Below are 23,815 nucleotides of genomic sequence, written 5' to 3' on the forward strand. Positions count from 1 at the left end.
TGATTCAACTTTTATGGTCATTTGGCTGACAGGGAGGTCACAGTAGTGCAATGTTATGTCCAAGTATTTGACAAATGTAAAAGTATAATACAACAAAATATGCAAATTAATAATTGCAGGTGCATGAAATATGTACTGTGCCAGATTGAAAGCAACAGTGGGATTATATGATTCCTATCTTTTAAAATGTTAACTTTTAAGTAAAAAGGAAATTGTGGTTACTATATTTGAGAGTTGACACACTTTAATGCTAGATTCTGAGGTAGGAGGGTTGCAAATAGGGAACTCTAGTGCTGCAAGGCTTTAGAAATTGTTTCTTGAGTAGGACAGGCTTCAACAAGGCAGGTTAGCTATTCCCTCTGTCTGAGGAACCAGGTCACTGGATGCAGAGTCAGTTTGAATAGGATTATTTCCTGTAATCTCAAGGGTGCCAGTTGTAGATTTGATTCTTCAGCAAGGTCAGAGAAACTGATGAGCTGAAGTTAACAGTTTGAGGGTTAGGTGCAGTGATCTTCTCTTATGTCTCCTTTTTTTTTCTTTTTTTTTTTTATAAGGAGCCTGGGACCAAATGCTCTTCCTGTGCATTCTCTCTTTAGCCTTGGCTTCCAGGGTTTCCATGTTTGCTGGAGTATTAAAGAGACTAAGTGTTCAGTCATGACTATTTCTTCACATCTTGCTTTTCTCCTTTTTAAAAATATATAATAGTGTGGAATTAGATGATAAAAGGAATAGGAGTGTTCCTAGTTTTGTCTGTGAGAATACTACTTTTAAATTTCATAATTAGATATCAGGTTTATCAATTTTTTTTAACAATTTGAGGAAATAGTTGATAGTGTAGAGCTGTACGTTTTATTTTAAATGCATACCTAATGTTTTTCAAACTTTAAACCTTGCAGATTTCCAAATTAATACCTGTTTTAATAAGTGAACATATGAAGATATATAAAGATTTAAAAACTTTTAAAAATTCAGTAACCTCACAATTTTCCCTATCTCCTTTCCTAAGGTAACTAACAGCTCACTTGATATGTATCTTTTCATGCCTTTCTTCCTATTTATAATATACAAGCATATATACACATATATTAGATTTTTTGTTTCCTTTTAAAAATAACAGCTTTTTAAAAAAAGATTTTATTTATTTATTCATGATAGACACAGAGAGAGACAGTTTTTTTTTGAGATAAGTCACACACCATACAATTCATCCACTTAAAGTGTACCATGCATTGGTTTTAAGTATATTCAGAGTTGTGCAACCATCAGTGCAATCTGTTCTAAAATATTATCACCCCAAAAGAAATGCCTTACCCATTAGCAGTTACTCTGCTTTTTTTCCCCAACCTCCCTAGCCTTAGGCAACTGCTAATCCACTTTTTCTCTTCATAGAATTACTTTTTTGGACATTTTATATAAATGGAATTATATAATTGTTTTTTTTTTTTTTTTGTGGCTGGTTTCTTTCACTTAGCATAATGGTTTTGAAGTTTATTCAAGTTTTGGCTTTCTTTTCTTTCTTTCTTTCTTTCTTTTTATGTTTAAAGATTTTATTTATTTATTCATGAGAGACCGAGAGAGAGAGAGAGAGAGAGAGAGAGAGAGAGAGGCAGAGACACAGACATAGGGAGAAGCAGGCTCTATGCAGGGAGCCCGACATGGGACTCGATCCTGGGTCTCCAGGATCATGCCCTGGGCTGAAGGTGGCACTAAACCGCAGAGCCACCAGGCTGCCCAAGTTTTAGCTTTCATCATTCTTTTTATGACTGAATAAGATTCCATTGTTTGGATATACCACATTTTGTTACCTATTCATCTGTTAATAGATGTTTGGATTGTTTCTACTTTTGAGTTATTATGAATAATACTGCTAAGAACATTCATACAATTTTTGTGTAGGTGTATTTTTTTGGCATTTTTATTTTATTTTATTTATTTATGATAGGCACACAGTGAGAGAGAGAGAGAGGCAGAGACATAGGCAGAGGGAGAAGCAGGCTCCATGCACTGGGAGCCCGAAGTGGGATTCGATCCCGAGTCTTCCAGGATCACGCCCTGGGCCAAAGGCAGGCGCTAGACCGCTGCGCCACCCAGAGATCCCGGCATATTTTTTTTAATTAAAGTAATACCCTTATACCATTAACTATTTTAAATTATAGTTCAGTGGCATTTAGTATATATAAAATGTTGTACAATCACCACCTTTCTTGAGTTTTCAAACTTTTTCATCATCCTAGAAAAACACTCCATAATCATTAAGTAATCAGTCCCTCTTCCTCCATCTTCTGGTAACCACTAATCTGCTTTCTGTCTCTCTGTATTTTCTAATTTTGGATATATTGTATCATGTAAAAGGGATTATACAGTATGTAGTCCTTTGTGACTGGCTTTTTTCACTTAACATATTTTCAAAATATTTTCATATTTTATCCATTTTGTACCATTTATCAGTATTTTATTCTTTTTAAAATTTTTTTAGATTTTATTTATTTATTTGAGTTAGAGAAACCACAAGTGAGAAAAGGGGCAGAGGCAGAGGGAGAGGGAGAAGCAGACTCCCTGCTGAGCAGGGAGCCCAGTGTAGGGCTGTTTGGATCCCAGGACTCTGAGATCATGACCTGAGCCGAAGGCAGATGCCCAGCTGGCTGAGCTACACAGGCACCCCTCCGTGGTTTAATAATATTCTGTATGGATATATCACCTTTTATTTATCCATTTATTAGTTCATGGACATTTGGGTTGGTACTATGAATATTGCTTGACATTATGAATAATACTACTATAAACATTTGTATACATGTTCTGGTATGGGCATATGTTTTCATTTTTCTTAGATGTATCCCTGAGAGTGGAATTGTTCCTAGGAGCCAAGTGGTAGCTCTGTCACATTTTGAGGAACTGTGAACTGATTTAGTTAAAAATTTTTTTTTTCTGTGAACTGTTTTTTTTTTTTTTTTAAAGATTTATTTATTTATTCATGAGAGACAGAGAGAGGCAGAGACATAGGCAGAGGGAGAAATGTGGGACTTGATCCCAGGACCCTGGGACCACGACGTGCGCCAAAGGCAGATGTTCAACCAATAGGCCACCCAGGTGCCACTCTGTGAACTGTTTTTTTTTTTTTTTTTTTTTTTTTTTTTTTGTGAACTGTTTTTTTACAGTGCCTGTACTATTGTACATTTTCAACCAGCAGTGAATGTGGATTCCAATTTCTCCACATCCAAGCCAACAGTTATCAGGGTATTTTTTTATTTTACCCATCCCAGTGGGTGTGAAATGGTATCTCATTTGTGAATACTAATTTTGATTTATATTTTTCTTTTGTTTTTATAAACATTTCTCTAATGACTAATGATGGTATGCATCTTTCCATGTGTTTATTGGTTACTTGTATATCTTCTTTGGAGAAGTATCTTCAAATCCTTTGCACATTTTTTAATATTTTGTTTAAACAATTTATTATTATTATTTTTTAAAGATTTTATCCATTTATTCATGAGAGACACAGAGAGAGAGAGGCAGAGACATAGGCAGAAAGAAGCAGGCTCCATGCAGGGAGCCCGGTGTGGGGCTTGATCTCTGGGACTCCGGGATCACGCCCTGGGTGGAAGGCAGGTGTCAAATTGCTGAGCCACCCAGGCATTCCTTTTAAAAAAAAAAAAAAAAAAAAGATTTTATCCATTTATTCATGAGAGACACACACACAGAAAGGCAGAGACATAGGGGAGAAGCAGGCTCCATGTAGGGAGCCCATATATATTTTATTTATTTATTCATGAGAGACAGAGAGAGAGGCAGAGACATAGGCAGAGGGAGAAGCAGGCTCCCGGTAAGGATCCCAATGCAGAACTTGATGCTGAATGCTGGGATCATGCCCTGAGCCAAAGGAGGATGCTCAACTGCTGAGCCACTCAGGTGTCCCCCTTTGTACATTTTTAAATCAGGTTATTTCTTTTTATTAAGTTGTAGGTGTTCTTTATATATTCTAGATACAAAACCCTTATATATGCTGTACAAATATTTTCTCCTATTCTCTGGTTATATTTTCACTTTCTTAATTGTGTCCTTTGGCATGAAAAAGTAAAGTGTGAAGTTAAATTTATTTTTCTTTTGTTGCATGTGTTTTAGGTCTTTTATATAGGAAACTATTGTCTAACTTAAGGTCACAAATATTTATGTCTGTGTTTTCTAAGAGTTTTCATAATTTGAGCTTTTACAATTAGGCCTTTGATCTATTTTGAGTTATTTTTATATATGATATGAGGTTTTGGTTTGCTTTTACAAAGCAGAATCACATGAAATGTATTAATATTTTTACTTGATAATACATCCTGGCTATCTCTTCTGGTCAAGTATATCTTTTTTTTTTTTTTTAAAGATTTATTTATTTATTCATGATAGACACAGAGAGAGGCAGAGACACAGGCAGAGGGAGAAGCAGGCTCCATGCAGGGAGCCTGATGTGGGACTCGATCCCGGGACTCCAGGATCACACCCTGGGCCAAAGGCAGGCGCCAAACCGCTGAGCCACCCAGGGATCCCCCTGGTCAAGTATATCTTTATGTATTTTTAAACATCTGAATAATTTCTTAATTTATAAGCTTCCCTTTCTAGAGTAATGAATGATACCTGTGAGTTTACCTGTAGTCACCCTTGCCTGCTGAGTATTGATCCAAACTCTGTTCAAAGCCAAACTTTAGACCAGTTGCTTTCAGGCTTTTAATGTGTCTATTTTGGGATCAACTAAAACATCGTTATTTGTAGAGTTAAATACTACTGGGGAGGCACAATCTAAGACATAATTGCCCTTTTATAGAAACCATTCATACTAGTTAGACTATCCCTCTGTTTCAAGGGAATATTTTTGTTGCTTTGTTTTACATAATTAACAAGTGCAAACTTTACTGAGATGATACGGGGATTAGAGTCATCTGACAAGGATTTTAAAACTGCCGTCATAACACTGCTTCAGTTAATAATTACAAATGCACTTGAAATAAATGAGTAGCTAGAAAATCTCAGGAAAGAAATAGAAGGTCTATAGATGAACCTAGTGGAATTTTAGAACTGAAAAATACATAACCAAAATTAACTCCGTGGATGAGCCCAGTGGCAGAGTGGAGAAAGCAAAGATGCAGTGAACTTGAAGATAGGATAATAGAAATTGTTCTGTTTAAATAAGAGAAAATAGACTGACAAAGAAAATGAAGAGAACCTCAGAGACCTATGGGGTGTTCGGAAAATATCTGATATTCATGTCATCAGAATTTCAGGAGAGGAAAAACAGTATGGGAATGAAAAAGTATTCAAAAAAATAATGGTTGAAATCTTTTCAAGTTTGGCAAAAAGCATACATCTATAGATTTAAGAAGCTGAAAAAACTGTAAACATGATAAACCTAAAGAAATCCACACCAGGACACATCATAATTAAACTTCAGTAAATTAAAGATGAAGAAAAATATTGAAAGCAGCAGGAGAGAAATATATCTATAGAGTAAAAAACAATTTTTTAAAAGATTTTATTTATTCATGAGAGACACACAAAGAGAGGCAGAGACATAGGTAGAGGGAGAAGCAGGCTTCCTGCGAGGAGCCCCATTTGGAACTTGATCCTAGGGACCCTGGATCACGCCCTGAGCCAAAGGCTCATCCATTGAGCTACCCAGGTGTCCCTGGGGTAAAAACAATTTAAATGATAATGGATTTCTCATTAGAGACCTTGGAGACCAGAAGGAAGTGGCACAAAATTTTTCAAGTGCAGAAAGAAAAAGACCGTTAACTCAAAATTCCATATCCAGAGAAAGTATCTTTGAAGAATGAAGATGTTATTAGATGAAGAAGATTCTTGAAACAGTAAGGAAATGATAAAAGAAGAAATCTTGGAACATTAGAAGAAAGAACAATGGAAAGAAAAAAATGGGTAAATATAATATACTTCTTGAGTTTCTAAATTATGTTCAGCAATTGAAATATTGTCCTATGTGGTTCTCCTCTTTGTAGTGGAAATATTTAAGATGATTATATTACAAGTGGAGAAATGGTAAGGTGACATAAAGGCAACATAACAACTTCTATACTTCACTTGAACTGGTGAAATGTTGATGATATTAGACTGTGATGTTACATCTGTAGAATGTAATACTAAGAGGAACCACTAAAAAAATCTGTATTAAAGTGATACATTAAAATACACTATAAATAAATCAAAATGTTTAACCCACAGGAAGGCAGGAAAAAGAAAATAGGAAAAAAAAAAAAACTGAGAACAAACAAAACAAAAAATGACAGACTTAAGCCCTAACAGTTTAAGAATTACATTAAATGTAAATGATCTAAGTACATAAGAGTTTGGCATAGTGGCTATAAAAATATAACTTTATATTGACATAATAGCTTGGATGGACCTTGAGGGCATTATGCTGATTAGAAAAAGGCACTCAGGATGCCTGGGTGGTTCAGCGGTTTAGTGCCTGCCTTCCGCCCAGGGCGTGATCCTGGAGTCTTGAGAGTTCCTCGTTGGGCTTCCTGAATGGAGCCTGCTTCTCCCTCTGCCTATGTCTCTGCCTCTCTCTCTCTCTCTCTCTCTCTCTCTCTCTTTGTGTCTCTCATGAATAAATAAACAAAATCTTAAAAAAAAAAAAAAAAAGAAAGAAAAAGGCACTATTAAAAAGGCCACTTTCTATATGAATCTATTTGTATAATGTTCTTAGAAATGACAAAATTATGCAGATGGGGAACAGATAAGTGGTTGCCAGGAGTTAGAGATGATGAAGGAGGGGGTAAGCATGACTATAAAGCAGTATCATGAAGGATATCTTGTGATGGAATATTTATAGATCTTTTTTTTTTTTTTAATAGATCTTTATTGCAATGGTAGTTATGTGGATCTACATATGTAATACCATAGAACAACATATATGTTGTTTAACATTAACATAAATTAACATTATGTTAATTTCCTGGTTTTCATATTGTACTGGTTATGTAAGCTTATATAGGGTTTCCGTAAGATTTAACTCTTAGGAACTGGGTGCAGGGGTACACTGGACCCCTCTATTATTGTTGCAACTCTGTAAATCTATAATTATCTCAAAATAAAAAGTTAATACTATAGTAAGCATTGTATTCAATGCTGAAACATTAAAAACAATCATTTATGTACACACAGGCATATACGTACACTGAAATATCACTTAGTCATAAAAAAGGATGAGATCTTGCCATTTGCAACATCATGGGTAGATCTAAAGGGTATATGAAAGAAAGACAAATACCATATGATTTTACTTATAAGTGGAATCTAAAAAATAAATGAATAAAAAGCAGAAACAGACCCATAAATGCAGAGCACAAACTGATGGTTGCTAGTTGGTGGGTAGGGGGAGATGGGCAAAATGAGTGAAGAGGAGTGGGTGGGAGATATTTATGGAATAAATGAATAAATTATAGGGATGAAAGATATAGCATAAGGAATATGATCAATGGAATTGTAATAGCACTGTATGGTGACAGATGGTAGCTCCCTTGTGAACATATGTACTTGTTGAATCAATCAAGTTCAGGTTGTATACCTGAAACTAATGTAACTGTGGAATATACTTCAATAAAAAATTTAAATTCAGGGAGTTAATATTTTAAAATTTCCCACTTAATTCATGAATGCCAATTTTTATTACTTACATTTAGTAGTTTTTTGGGAGTCCTAACCTATGCCATAAGATCAAAAAAATAATGAAAAGATTGTAGGTTTGAAAAGAAAGAAAAAAATGGTAGATGATATGATTTTCTATATAGAAAACTAGAGAATCTAGGCCTAAAAATGAAAGAGTATAACAGGATTAATGAATTTAAGATAATTTTCAAAAGTTAGCTGCATTTCTATGAAGTACAAATACCATTGGCAATAACAACAAAAAAAGTGCTGTTGTGAAATATAGCAAAAGATGTATGGGGCCAAAATAAGTTAATTTCGTAGGAAATTGAAAACCAAGACATTAACGAAGGGTTAAATAAATAGACATGCTGTTTTCTTTCTTTCTTTTTTTTTAAATTTTTATTTATTTATGATAGTCACAGAGAGAGAGAGAGAGAGAGGCAGAGACACAGGCAGAGGGAGAAGCAGGCTCCATGCATCGGGAGCCCGACATGGGATTCGATCCCGCGTCTTCAGGATCGTGCCCTGGGCCAAAGGCAGGCGCCAAACCGCTGCGCCACCCAGGGATCCTGACATGCTGTTTTCAAGTGTAAGAAACCTAAATTTTTTTTTCCTGTGCCATCCTCCAGCGGAAACCTAAATATTTTTAAAATGTAATTTCCTCATTTGATTTAGAGATGTTAAATGTAGTTTTGATCAATCTTAACACTGATTTTGGGAACTTGCCATTTTATTCCAAAATTTATAAAGGTTTAGTTATCATCTGAAAACCTGTTTATGTAATAACGACATTAAAAATTAATTGGGAGGGAAGCCTGGGTGGCTCAGTGGTTGAGCGTCTGCCTTTGGCTCAGGGCTTGATCCCAGGGTCCCAAGATCGAGTTGCACATCGGGCTCCCTGCATGGAGGATGCTTCTCCCTCTGCCTGTGTCTCTGCTTCTCTCTGTGTCTCTCATGAATAAATAAATAAAATCTTTAAAAAAATTAATGGGGAAAATCTTATGATCATATCAACACACACACACATAAAAAAAGAGTAAGCCAAATACTAAAGAAGTAGGCAGGAGTCTCTCACCTTAGCTGGTATCAAGATTTTAAAAATAAAAGAAGTGGGCAGCCCGGTGGGTCAGCTGTTTAGCGCCGCCTTCAGCCCAGGGTGTGATCCTGTAGACCCCAGATCGAGTCCCACATCAGGCTCCCTGCATGGAGCCTGCTTCTCCCTCTGCCTGTGTCTGTGCCTCTCTCTCTCTGGGTCTCTCATGAATAAATAAATAAAGTCTTTAAAAAAAAAAGTGTATGAGACTTAAATATACACATATATTATGACAAGTAAAGTAAAAAATAGAAATGAAGTCAAATTTAATATAGTATTCTAAGATTTAAAATAATGATACCTGAAGCAGTCTTTGTTACTCTCTGGTATAAGTATCCAAATTCCAGATTAAATCATTAAAACTAGGTAAATAAGACTTCTGAGGATTTTATTTTTCAGGTAACATCAGTGCAGTTTGACTTTTCAAGTGAATTTCTGTGTGGTTCTTTTTACTAAAACCTGATGCATGTCATGAAAACATTTTAATTTATAAAAATAGGAGTTAATTTAAAAATGGGAACTGAAATGAATGCTTTTTTACATTTCAGTGTCCTTTCACATCAATTGTTTTATTTCCTCCTCCCCCCATTTACACAGAAACTCAATAGATAAAAACCTTCGTTTTCCAGAACAGACATAATATTTGCCTTCTATTTAAAAACCCCAAGGGCCAAGATAATTACTTTTTTTTCTTTTGGTCTAAGGGCCCACTAATGAAGTGTCAGAACCAAGTCTAGAATCAAGACCTGGTTCCTTGTCCTGTGCTTCTCCCAAATAACTGCAATGCTTTTGTAGCATTAGCTGCTGCTATTTTTGCTCCACTTCTGTAGGATTAATGTAATATCTCAAGAATTATCATTGAAATGTTGGGAAACACTCAGATTTTAGGCACTGTATCTTCATGACAAAAACTTAAAAAAACATAGATTTTGATTTTTCTCAAGGGCCTATGTTTATTATTACTTGGGCTAGAGTAGACCCTGGATTAGCAATGATTCCATCCAACTCCAAAGAGGTACTTGCAAATATCATTGGGCAAACACCATGTAATTAGCTCGTTTTAATAGAACAAATAAACATAAGATTAATCAATAAAAGTAAACTTCTGCAGATTTAAACAGAAAAATCTAGGGAGAGCAACAACATTGGTAACTTTAGGAAAAAGGAATTTTATTAGCAGATGATTTTATTTTTTTTATTTTTTATTTTTTTTTTTAGCAGATGATTTTAAACTGCATGGATTTCTCCATGATATGCACACTGTTTTGTAGATTGTGCATTTTTCTGGAGAGCAGATCTGTAGCTTTTGTTAAATTATCAAAGGAGTCTGACTTTTAAAAGGTTAAGAATTTACAGTAATACAGGATGGGAGGAAAGGCATGTTGGCACAGTTTCAGGAAGGAGCAATGATAATAGAGCATAGGAAGAACTGAAAAGTGAACAAAATGTATCTATTTCATTTCTGGACTTTCTGGTTATCCTCTTGTGCTGTCTTTCCAAAGGAGATTTAGAACGATTTCTTTTTTTTTACATTTATTTATAAATAGGAAAAGCTCTGATTTAAGATACTATAATTCTTTTGTTTTAGCCCTGTGTCTGACTAGCCCCAAATACCTGTACCCAAACTCTTGGACATTTTGTGGGGATAGTGGACTTTGCCTTTCATTGGAAGGTTGGGAAACACTCAGATTTTAGGTGCTGTTATCTTCATGACAAACATGTAGAAAAACATGCTCCTCTGTGATTCTTTCCATGGCTTTTTAATACTGTTTCTTATGTTTCTTTTCTCAAGAAAATGTTTTCATAATCACAGAAACTCTCTGAGCTTAACTTTTCTAATCTATAAAATGGAGATAAAAAGGAAAATTGGCATAAGCTCCCAACACCTATTAACAGGAAGGGTTCTTGGCAGTACTCTAAAACCGCTAGAAACATACTGTTGTCCTTTAGAACTCTACTGTCTTAGACATCATGCCTTTCCTTTGGAATACCAACTTCTCTGCAGTTTTCTCTAACCAACCCTGCATCTTAGTTTCACTCCCTCAAAATTGAAGTTGGGACCATGTGATTACTGCATCTAAGTCTGCTGCCTTTGGCTTCTGTAGTGGGTTTTATTTATTTATTTATTTGTTTGTTTGTTTATTTATTTATTTATTTATTTATTTATTTATTTATTTATTTATTTTTGTAGTGGGTTTTAGATCCTGCCTCCCGTCTCTCTTAGGATTCCTTCAGAAGAGGAAGAGTGCTTTGATACTAACGAGCACAAAAGACAAATAGCTAGCTATCCATTTAATTCAGTTCTTAGGCAGCTTCTTTCTTGCTTAACCCTGTTTTAATTTGTAATTCCCTAATGATATATGATGTTGAATATCTTTTTATGGGGTTACTTGCTACCTGTATATCTTCTTGGGTGAAGTATCTGTTAGTGTATTATGCCCATTTTAAAATCAGGTAGTGTATTTTCTTACTGTTGAATTTTAGGAGTTCTTTGGGTATTTTGGAGAACAGTTCTATATGAGATGTGTCTTTTGCAAATACCTTTTCCCAGTGTGTGGCTTATCTTCTCATTCTTTTGATATGACCTTTCAGAGAACAATTTTTAATTTACTGAAGTCCAGCTTATCAGCTACTTTCATGAATTGTGCCTTGGTGTTGTGTCTGAAAAGTCCTAATCATATCCAAGGTCTTCTGAATTTTCTCCTGTGTTATCTTCTAGACATTTGTTATCTTCATGATTTTGTGTTTTACATCTAGGTCTATGATCCCTTTTGAGTTAATTTTTGTGAAGGTCTCTTGGTTCTTCTTTTTTCCCCCCATGTACATGTCCAATAGTTATAGCACCATTTGTTGAAAAAGCTGTTGTTGCTCCATCATATTGCCTCTGCTCCTTCGTCGAACATTAGTTGACTGGGGCACCTTGCTGACTCAGTTGGTGGAGCATGTGTCTCTCGGGGTTGTACGTTTGAGACCCACATTGGATGCAGAGGTTGCTTAAAAATAAAATCTTAAAAAAAATTTAGTTGACTATATTTATGTGGGTCTATTTCTGGCTCTCTGTTCCATTGATCTATTTGTTCTTTCGCTAAAATCATACTGTCTTGATTACTATTAGTTTTATAATAAGTCTTGAAAGTTGGGTAGTATTGAATCTCAGTATCGAGTTGGCTATTGTGGATCTTTTGTTTTTCCATATAAACTTTACAATCAGTTTGTTCATATCCACAAGATAACTTGCTGGGTTTTTTTTTTTTTTTTTTTTTTTTTTAAAGAAAGGGACTTCTTACTGTATTTTGAAAATAGCCAATGAATGCAGGAATGAGTGACATTTTAAAGGTTAGCAGACTATGATTGTCAGAATTCTGTTTAATTACATAGTTACAGTTCATCACATGATAATACAAATATAAGGAAATCATAGTGCTAACAATATTGAATAACTCATGGGTAAAAACCATCAATTTAGATGTTCAAAATCTCAATCCTGCAAAATTGTGGTGTAAAGTAGTATTTTTGAACTGCTTTTTTTTTTAAGATTTTATTTATTAATTCATGAGAGACACACAGAGAGTGAGGCAGAGACACACAGGCAGAGGGAGAAGCAGGCTCCATGCACGGAACCCAACATGGGACTCCATCCCTGGTCCCCAGGATCACGCCCTGGGGCAAAGGCGGTGCTAAACCGCTGAGCCACCGGGGCTGCCCCTTGAACTGTTTGTTTTAAGTGATGGAGGAAATTTTAATATTAATTTGCTGTGATTTTGATTAGGATTGTATTTGAGTCTCTAGGTCAAGTTGGAAAGAATGGACATCTTGACAATATTGAGTCTTTCTGTCCATGAGCATGGGTTATTTCTCTAATTACTTCTTTGATATCTTTCATCAGAGTTTTGTAGTTTTCCTCATCTAGATTTTGTACTTGTTTTGTTAGATTTATACCTAAGTATTAAAAAAATTTTTTTTGGTGCTAATGAAATTGATAAGTGTGGTTAAAAATTTTTTTTTTTTTTTAAGTAAGCTCTACACCCCATGTGGGGCTTGAACTCATGACCCTGAGATGTTGATATGCTCTACCAACTAAGCCAGCCAGGTACCCTTGTTTTGTACAGTTTTAAATGTGGGTTTTTGATTTTTTTTAATACGGAGTTGTGAGATTTTTTTTCTTACAATTTTATCAGTCTGATCATACTGACCATACATGTTTTGCAAATATTTCCTCCTAAACTTGCTTTTTTTTTTTTTAAAGATTTTTTTTTTTTTTTTTTTAAAGATTTTATTTAGAGAGAGAGGCAGAGACACAGGCAGAGGGAGAAGTAGGCTCCCAGCAGGGAGCCTGATGGGGGACTTGATCTCTGGACCCGGGATCACACTTTGAACCAAAGGCAGACGCTCAACCACTGAGCCACCCAGGCACCCCAACTATTTTCTTTTTTAAGGTTTTACTCATTTACTTGAGAGAGAGAGAGAGAGAGAATATGCATGTATGAGAGGGGGGAAGGGAAGAGGGAGAAAGACAATCTCAAGCAGACTCCATGTGTATTGTGGAGCTGGATGTGGGGCTTGATGCCCTGACCCTGAGATCACAACCTGAGCTGAAATCAAAAGTTGGAAGCTTAACCAGTTGAGCCACCCAGACACCCCATACTTGCCTTTTTAACAGTTCCTTGAATACACGTTTTAAATAGTCTAGTCTATCCATTTTTTTAAAAAGTTCATGATTTTTGTATTCAATTTAAGAAATATTTGCCTAGCCCAAGATCACTAAGATTTCCTGTTTTCTTTTAGATATTTTATAGTTTCAGTCTATTTAGTTCTATTCATGAATCATTTCAAGTTTTGCCTTTGGTATGAAGTGTAAGGATAATATATAGATTATATTTATATATTTCATATATATTTCAATTTTGTTGATCTGTGTCTATTTTTATGCCAATGCCACACTGTCTTGATTATTGTAGTTTTACAGTAAGTCTTAGATTAAATGAAATCATTAAAAAATACTTAAGAATAGGAATTGATGTGAGACTACAAGGGGCAGTCCAGTGGGAAACATACTTTGATTCAAAATAGATTTTAGCGTTAAGTGTTACCTGAAAGTGGAGAGAGTCTTGTAAAAATGTACTGAATTACCCATCTCGAGGATGTATTGGGCAGGGCTTGGATGTCAGCTAAGGTGGAGCTTTGAACTGTAATGTAGCACAAGGAGAGTGGCAGGTCTGTACTCTTAAGTATTCTTTTTAGGCATTGTCTTGGTATTTCCTTTTCTCCCCCCACCCCTGCACACTTAGTCCTAATCTTCATTGATGGGAAAATATTTGGTGTTTACTGGAATTTAGCAGTTCTCCTGCATCTTTGTGGTCTTTGACCTTTTCTAGAAGCTGGCATGCTACAATCCTAGTGTGGGATTCTTTCATCAGTTCTTCACTGATGTTTTGTAAATAGCTCTTTGTGGTCATTTGGATAGGAGCTTCTCTTGTTATCTTGTTATTCCTAGAAGAAATTACTTCTCATCCTTGTTTAAGACCTATTATCTAAATCTGGACTATTGAACTCTTCTTTTGGCATAAATGAAATGGAGGGATTTCTATGATGGGCTTTTTTTTTTTTTTTTTTTTTTTTTTATTCATGAGAGACACAGAGAAAGAGTCAGAGACATAGGCAGAGGGAGAAGCAAGCTCTCTGTGGGTAGCCTGATGCGGAACTCAATCCTAGGACCCCAGGATCACAACCTGAGCCAAAGGCAGCCGCTTACCCACTGAGCCACTCCAGGTGCCCTTCTATCATGGGCTTTAAATGAAAAACATATATAACTTAAACCTTAGATATGTGACATGAAACTGGTTGCTGGCCATAGGAGTAATTTAATTTCCTCTACCTCTTTGTCAGGAGGCTATAGGAGATTTCTGCATTGAGGATGAGATTAGATTGGATTACTCATAAGGGCCCTTCTAACTTTTTGCCTTCAAGCTTTGTTTGGAGGTCCCAGCTTCTTTTCTCTTAGACTTAGATTTACAAATCTAGTTCTAACTCTAATCTTGGCATATAGTGGGTGCTAAAGAAAAGTTTGCTTAGTTAATGAATTTGCAAAAGTTCTTTATGGTGTCCTCTTTTTTTCTCTTGCAGTTAAAAGAGCCAAATTCCAGGGTTCACCAGGTAAGGCCAGTCTTTAATTATTATGTCTTTTCCCTTCATACTTGCTGTGATTTTTTTTTTTTTTTTTTTACTTGCTGTGATTTAAAATCAATCTTTTTTTTTTTTAATGTTTTATTTATTAAGAGAGAGAGGGAGAGAGAGCGAGAGCATGTGCACCCAGCAGAAGGAGAGGGAGAAGCAGGCTCCCCCGCCCAGGTGGGAGGCTGTTGTGGGGCAATTCCAGAACCCTGAGATCATGACCTGAGCCAAAGGCAGATGTTTAACCAACTGAAACACCCAGTTGCCCCTAAAAATCAATCTTTTAAACAGTCATTAAGGGGTGCTTCCGTGGCTCAGTTATTTAGGTGTCTGCCTTCAGCTGGAGTGGTGATCCTGGGGTTTTAGGATTGAGCCCTGAGTCTGACTCCCTGCTGGCGAGGAGCCTGCTTCTCCCTCTCCTCCTACATGTCACTCCCCTTGAGCCTGCTTCTCCCTCTCCTCCTACATGTCACTCCCCTTGCTTGTGCTCCCTCTCTCTGTCAAATAAATGAATGACTGAATGTTTAATCAGTCATTAATTTCATTTAATTCACTGATCACATAAATTCACAAAATTTATTGTTTAAAATCAATATAGAAAGATGTGGTCAAGGGGTACAAAGTTTCAGTAATGCAAAGTGAATAATTTCTGGTGAATTAACATATAGTGTGTTCATAATTAATGAGTATGGTATACTTGGAATTTGCTAAGAGGGTAGATCTCAAGCTGTCAATGTATACACACACTTTAAAGGAAAATGGTAATTATGTGAGTTGTGATGACTATATTAATTAGGTTGATTATGGTGGTTATTTAGCAATGTATATCAAATCAAGTTGTACACTTTAAATACATACAATTTTAAATTGTCAATTATACCTCAATAAAGCTGGAAAAAGTCAATGCTATTGTAAAACATTAAGGAAATCTATCTCTATATCTAGTGAAAACTTAAAGTCCCCTTACTTTTTGGCCAACTCAATTCTACTTCTCAGCAGTAACTATTTAGAGGTTTGTGTATACCTTCTCAGGTTTTGTCTGTGCATAAGCCTATATAAACAAATAGATTAACTTTGTTTGACCTGCTTTTATTCCAACAGATCACTTTGAGTGTGTATGGGTACATATATCTAGTTTTTATTTCTTTATCTCAAGTTAACTTTGAGGGCATCTAGGTGGCACTTTAGTTAAGTTTCTGACTCTTGGTTTCAGCACAAGTCATGATCTCAGCATTGTGAGATTGAGCCCCACATCATGCTCCATGCTCAGCATCATGTACTGGGTTTCTTTTTTCCTCTTTTTCTACCTTTCTTCCTGCATGTGTGCTCACTTTCTCTCTCTCTCTCTCTCAAATAAATAAATAAATCTTTTTTTAAAAGGTTTTATTTATTTATTCATGAGAGACACACAGAGAGAGGCAGAGACACAGAGGGAGAAGCAGGCTCCCCACAGGGAGCCCAATATGAGACTTGATCCCAGGACCGCAGGATCACGCCCTGGGCCAAAGGCAGACGTTCAACTGCTGAGCCTCCCAGGCATCCCTCAAATAATTAAATCTTAAAAAGAAAAAAAAAAGTTAACCTTCTGCCCAGTGTGGGATTGGAACTCATGATTCTGAAGTCAAGAATCCCATGCCCTACCAACTGAGCCAGGCAGGAACCCCTCTGCTTCTTTCTTTTTAAGTGTACAGAATTTTGTTATAAATTTGTACCCTAAGTTCCTGATTGATGAATATTTAGGTTGTTTCCATTTTTTTTACTATTAGAAGCAATACATGTTTTTGTGCATTTATCACTATCTGCTTTTGCAAGAGTATTTATACACTAGAATCCAAAAATAGAGAATTGCTGGGCCAAAGGTATGCATTTAAAAACAAAATATGGTAGCTGCTGCCACACTGTATTTCTGAAAGTTTTGGGAAGATTATACTTAAAATATATATAACTGTTTATCCAAACCCTTATCAATATTAGGTAGTATGAAATTTTTTAATCTAAAATTTTTAAAAAAATGAATGTAGTTGAGGGATCCCTGGGTGGCGCCGCGGTTTGGCGCCTGCCTTTGGCCCAGGGCGCGATCCTGGAGACCCCGGATCGAATCCCATGTCGGGCTCTCGGTGCATGGAGCCTGCTTCTCCCTCTGCCTGTGTCTCTGCCTCTCTCTCTCTCTCCCTCTGTTACTATCATAAATAAATAAAAATTAAAAAAAAAAAAGAATCTAATTAAAAAAAATGAATGTAGTTGAAATACAATGTTATAGTTGGCGGCGTACAACATAGTGATTGTAAAGTATATACATTATGCTGTGCTCACAGGTGTAGCTACCATCTGTCACGATATGATACTATCACAGTACCATTGACTATATTCCTTTTGCTGTGCCTTTTATTCCTGTGACTTATTCATTCCATTACTGGGAGCCTCTGTCTCTCACTCCCCATTTCACCCTTCCCCATTCCTCTGGCAACCATCAGTTTATTCTCTGTTTTTGTAGGTCTGATTCTGCCTTTTTTTTTTTTTTAAGATTTTATTTATTTATGAGAGCGAGAGAGAGAGAGAGAGAGAGAGAGAGTGCATGTGTGCGCAAGTGAAGGGAGAGGAGGGGCAGAAGGAAAAGCAGACTCCCTACTGAGCAGGGAGCCCAAAGCAGGGCTTGATCCCAGGACCTGGGAATCTTGACCTGAGCTGAAGGCAGATGCTTAACCGACTGAGCCACCCAAGCACCCCTACTTTTCTTTTTTTTAAAGATTTATATATTTGAGAGAGAGAGAGAGGGTGAGTACACAGTGTGGGAGGGGCAAAGAGAGGGGGAGAGAGAATCCTAAGCAGACTCCTTCTGAACATAGAAGCTGTGGGTAGGTGGGCTTGATCTGACCTGCTGAAATCAGGAGTCAAATGCTAAAAGGACTGAGCCACCCAGGTGTCCCACTATTGCTTTTTATGTAAGATGTGGCTTCGTCTAGCCTTAATAGATCAAGCTTGGAATCTCTTTCCTTTATGAGGACCTTTTCTCAATTCTTGTCCCTGTCAACAGCTAGAGGTAACCCTTTCCTCTCTGATCCTTTACCACTTTTCTCTTTCTCTTATGATACTTATTTCTATTTTATTTTATATATTTTTAAAGATTTTATTTGATAGACTTATTTCATCATTTTATTAACTTTTCTACTAGATCAATTAGATTTTTTTTTCAAACTGAAGATGGTCTATAAAATCAATTTGGTTGTGATTAATGGAATAGTTTAAATAAATTAGAATAAGAAATACCAATGATTACATCTTGTATTTCATGAACTTTTGTTTTCATTTGTGTGTATGTGTGTCTACAGGGTCAAATATTTATCTCTAAAATTTGGAAAACTATTAAAGCCTATGCTTTTGAGACTAGAATGTGTTTTATAACTTTTTATAGCTCTGCATGCTTAGAATGATGCCATATGGTACACAATATAGTTTTATATTTTTCTTCAACATATAATACTTTAGTTTGGGTTACTCAATTCCAAAGGTTTTGTGAGATTGAGTAACAATCTGAGCACTAAGTATTATTCTTCATTTTGCATTTTTTTAAAGATAAATTTAACACATATGTGACCCTGAAAGTGCAGAATGTGAAGAGCACAACTGTAGCAGTTCGTGGTGATCAACCTTCTTGGGAACAAGATTTTATGTTGTAAGTATTTTGCAGCAGCAGCAGCCTACAATATTCTTTATGAAAACTACAGAGTTGCAGGAACAAGTGAGATGTGAGGTGGGTGAAGTACATCTGCAGTTTTGTTCTTTCCTGGATGTGTAATTGATTCTACATTATGTGAATTATGAATACAAGTAAACTCCCAATTCATTTATGTGGGTAAATACACTGTCTAGTAAGATTTTCCCAGTGGTCAGAATTAGGATATAGTACAATATACTTGGCATGATATTAAACATAATTTAAATCTTTGATTCTCAGAAGGTTCCTTGAAGGAATGTGGTTATGTGTGTGTGTGTGTGTGTGTGTGTGTCTGTGTGTGTCTGTGTATGTATGTGTGTGTTTGAGAGAGAGAATTTGAGTGTGTGCATGTATGTATACCCAGGTTACCTGTTATAGAAGATGAGGATTTCTGTGCTTAAAATCTTTTTGCTTTATGGAGTGAAATGTCATACTTTCTCTAATTAATAAAAATGAGTGACCACTAATAGAATTTCTCACATATAACACAAAATGTAGTATATTATGATTGTAAACTCTGGCTTTAAAAACTTGACACTTCTTTTTTTCCTCTGAAGTTTCAGGAATTTTTTTCTGCTCTAGAAAAGGGGAGAAAAATGTAGAATATCATTCTGAAAGACTATACAAATCATTGAGCTTCTCTGAGTGACAGTTACTTTACCTGTAAAGGTCTATCTTTTTTACGAGGTTATGCTTGTTTTCTGGGAAGTTAGGCATGAGAGTGCCAAACAAGAAAATGTATTAAAATTGCTGTGAGTTTTGAAATGGAAGTGAAATTGCTTTCCAAGTTTTGTGGTGCATCTCAGAGGCACGTAGAGATGATTATTTTCATGTAGATTCCTTTCAGTCCTTTGGGCTTTTAATATATTGCTTCTTATAGTACCATTTAAGAAACTACATTATAAGTAGTTAAAGGGTAACATTATGAGGGACAGTACCAGAAGCTATAGATAGAAAAGGATGGAAAGAAGGTGTTGAGGAGGTAGATTTGTCTTGCATGATTGGGTAGTTGTTGTGCTAGTTATTAAGATAGGGGACAACATAAGATCAGTAATGAATAAGCTTATATTTGAGGTTCTTACAGGACTGGTAGGAAGAGAGGTACAGAAGATAATTAGGGACTTGAATCTGGCACTCAGGAAGGAAGTCCTGGATTGGAGAAATATTTTAGTCAGTTGGAGCTGTAGGCTTAGATGAGGAAGTTTAGGGAGAGTGTGAGTAAATTGAAAACAGGGCCTGGGGTAAAGCCTGGAGGGCACCAGCATTTAAAGTGGGACAGAGGGGGCTAAAAAGGAATGAGCAGAGAGAGAGAAGGGGAAACAGGAAACTGAGAGAACTAGGGCTTCAAGAAGAAAGAGGGCTAGTGTTGTCAACATTTCTCCACTGGTTGCCTCTCAAGATTATAAACCTCGTTCATTCCCTTTCTCAGTTACAGTGACATGAGAGTAAGACTGTGTGTTCCTTTCTCTATACCTGTAATGGCAAAGTCAGCTATGAGTGGTTTATTCAGGTCTCTTCCCATGACTATTGACATATAAAATCCAGCAATCCAACTTTCTTCTGACTTCCAGTTGGCAATAATAATCACTTACTGTTACAATTGTTCCATTGTGTGAAACCTAGTGATCTTCTACAGCCTCTCATCAGCATAGCTAGCTCTTTATTCTTATGTGCTTTATTTTTCAATTTCCCATAGCACTTCCTCTTTCAACCCTTCTGTGATTGTGTGAATTTTTTTCATCTCCCACCTTGACTTTGCTCTCTCCTGTTACACATAGATTTTATTAGCTACATTTTCCTCTTTTATGCTCCTATTCCTATTCCTCCTACTCTGTTCTTTTGTCACTGGCAGCTCCATTGCTGGTCTCTTATCTCCCTTTCTCCTTTTTTCTTTCTTCTGATATATTATGTGGCAGTATCTAATACTCAGTTTTGTATTTCTCATTATTTATCTTTAATATTTCTGTATCTTATTTCCAGGACTAGATTATTCATTTAAGGGAAAGTAGGGCATCTTTACTTACGTGAATTTGCCTAGCCCAAAATGTTGTATATGTTTATGCACATATATTATTGATTGATTCATAGAGGATAGGAGTTCCCCAGAGCTCCGGGGGATGATGCATAAAGAGAGAGCTCTCAGACGACGACGACGACGACGACGACGACTACTCTCCTCCTCCTCCTCCTCCTCCTCTTCTTCTTCTTTTCTTCTTCTTCTTCTTCTTCTTCTTCTTCTTCCTCTTCCTCTTCCTCTTCCTCTTCCTCTTCCTCCTCCTCCTCCTCCTCCTCCTCCTCCTCCTCCTCCTCCTCCTTCTCCTTCTTCTTCTTCTCAGGAATGAATAAATAAATAAAATCTTGGAGAAGAAAGATTTTATTTTATAGACATAGAAAGAGAGAGAGAGGGGCAGAGACACAGGCAAGAAAGTAGTATCATCATCATCATCCTCCTCCTCCTCCTCCTCCTCTCCTCCTCCTCCTCCTCTCCTCCTCCTCCTCCTCCTCTTCTTCTTCTTCTTCTTCTTTTCTTCTCCAAGATTTTATTTATTTATTCATTCCTGAGAGAGAGAGAAGCAAGGAGCCTGATGTGGGACTCAATCTTAGACCCTGGGATCACAGCCTGAGCTGAAGGCAGGTGCTCAGCCACTGAGGCACCCAGGCGTCCCATCTCAGACTTCTTTTAAATTGGGCCTGCTGAACACACATAGATGAGATAAGATGCTTCTATTTTTATTTATTGATTTATTTATTTATTTTTATAAATTTATTTTTATTGGTGTTCAATTTGCCAACATATAGAATAACACCCAGTGCTCATCCCATCAAGTGCCCATCTCAGTGCCTGTCACCTAGTCACCCCCACCCCTCGCCCACCTCCCCTTCCACCACCCCTAGTTCGTTTCCCAGAGTTAGGAGTCTTTCATGATCTGTCTCTCTTAGATAAAGAAGCTTCTTACAGAAGATATCCTTATTGTTTGAGTTTTATTCCCCAGAGTTCCCTAAGAACTTTTTTTCTATCCAATTCAAGCTGTAAAGACCTCTGGCTGTTTCTTTCATCTATTGGCTTGAGATGTTGCTTAGGACTTACTTGAGGAACATTATGTATGTATTCCTAAGCAATTTTTTTCTTTTTCAGATTCAAAAGATTTGGGATTATCAGATGTCTTTTCCAGGGCTAATTGATTAATTAGGTTGAATGAAACTATGACAAAAGCTTAGTTTTCTCACACTGTGAACACCTTAACTTACTGGCTGGGTTTAGTAACCTACTTTGTGGCTTTGAACAGCTCTCAAGATAGCTTGGAAGGTTTTAGAAATAGGAACTGGGTCCTACTGTGTATTTTGCTCAGAGTACCAAACCGTACATATTATATGTGCTGAGGAAACATTAATTAAGTGAACTCATTAGTACATTATCTGTTCTATTGTATTTATGTAAAAGGGGTGGATTTTCTTTGCTTCACTTGTTTTCAACACACTTAATGAGAAGTCTATGGCTGTTATACCACATATTAAACTTGTGAATCTGAGAACATGTATCTTAATAGAACAGGGAAACCAAGCTTTCTCTAAAGTGTGAACTTGAAACTTCATGTGATGAATAGCTGTTGTCTCCCTGAGAATACCTTTCTGCTTTTTCTGCTAGAATTGGCCTTTTCTCATCTTTCTCGGATTTCCTTTCAAATAATCTTATATTTCAATAAGAGCTTTCTGGGGGATGTTTTTAGCATAATATAAGTGTTTACTTGTTCCACTCTAAGACTGTAATTACATTTGATTTGGCCCTTCCACTGATATTCCACCATGTATGATGTTGCTTTTGCTTAGTGGTTATGTGGCTCTTTCTGGAATGATTTGTTTGTTTGTTTGTTTGTTTGTTTCTTTCTCTTTTTTTAAATTCTGTTTTGTCTTTTTATTATTTTTATTTATTTATTTTTAATTTATTTATGATAGACATAGAAAGAGAGAGAGAGGGGCAGAGACACAGGCAGAAGGAGAAGCAGGCTCCATGCTGGGAGCCCAATGTGGGACTGGATCCCGGGGCTCCAAGATCAGGCCCTGGGCTGTAGGCAAGCGCTAAACTGCTGAGCCACCCAGGGATCCTCCTCTGGAATGATTTCTTTATTTTCTTTCTTTCTTTCTTTCTTTCTTTCTTTCTTTCTTTCTTTCTTTCTTTCTTTCTTTCTTTCTTTCTTTCTATTATTTTTAATAATAAATTTATTTTTTATTGGTGTTCAATTTGCCAACATACAGAATAACACCCAGTGCTCATTCTGTGAAGTGCCCACCTCAGTGCCCGTCACCCAGTAACCCCCCCCCCCACCCCCCGCCCACCTCCCCTTCCACCACCCCTAGTTCGTTTCCCAGAGTTAGGAGTCTTCCATGTTCTGTCTCCCTTTCTGATATTTCCCACTTATTTTTCCTCCTTTCCCCTTTATTCTCTTTCACTATTATTTATATTCCCCAAATGAATGAGACCATAGACTCTGGCTGCCCCCCACCCCAGATAAACACTGTATTTCATTCTCTACTCATCAGTTATGAACTTCACTGCCAGTGGCCTGATGATTTAAGTTTGGGAGTTGGGGAGTGAGGCCCTTACTGAAGGTCTGGCCTTGACTCTGTAACCTAAAGTAGTTAATTAGTCGGTGGGAGAAGCCAGGAGCAAACCAGAGATCTGGTACAGAAAGGAAGGGATATTTATTAACAGGAGATGTCTTTTTATTTTTTTAATTTTTATTTTTTTATTTATTTATGATAGTCATAGAGAGAGAGAGAGAGAGGCAGAGACATAGGCAGAGGGAGAAGCAGGCTCCATGCACCGGGAGCCCGATGTGGGATTCGATCCCGGGTCTTCAGGATCGCGCCCTGGGCCAAAGGCAGGCGCCAAACCGCTGCGCCACCCAGGGATCCCAGGAGATGTCTTTTTAAAAGCTTTTATTTTTGGCAATAAAGAGCACAACATAATCTCCAAAAAAAAAAAAAAGTTTGTCCTTCTCCGATTGACTTATTTCACTCAGCATAATACCCTCCAGTTCCATCCACATCGAAGCAAATGGTGGGTATTTGTCGTTTCTAATGGCTGAGTAATATGCCATTGTATACATAGACCACATCTTTATCCATTCATCTTTCGATGGACACCGAGGCTCCTTCCACAGTTGGGCTATTGTGGACATTGC

At 36.7% G+C, this 23,815-nt stretch overlaps 1 protein-coding gene across 8 annotated transcripts in view; it reads left to right on the forward strand.

Moving 5' to 3' along the window:
* The window catches only part of UNC13B (unc-13 homolog B), a 232,387-nt gene that overhangs the window by 42,968 nt on the left and 165,604 nt on the right, over positions 1 to 23,815 (forward strand). For 7 of the 8 annotated variants that reach the window (XM_049116230.1, XM_025432435.3, XM_025432437.3 and 4 more), the window contains exons 2-3: positions 14,870 to 14,899; positions 18,491 to 18,590. The exons of the other annotated variant lie outside the window; for it this stretch is intronic. In XM_049116230.1, coding sequence (XP_048972187.1) covers positions 14,870 to 14,899; positions 18,491 to 18,590 — 130 coding nt within the window. The remainder of the gene's footprint in view (positions 1 to 14,869; positions 14,900 to 18,490; positions 18,591 to 23,815) is intronic. 8 annotated transcript variants of the gene reach the window in all.

This window comes from Canis lupus, chromosome 11 (assembly GCF_003254725.2).
Source record: "Canis lupus dingo isolate Sandy chromosome 11, ASM325472v2, whole genome shotgun sequence".
NCBI lineage: Eukaryota > Metazoa > Chordata > Mammalia > Carnivora > Canidae > Canis > Canis lupus.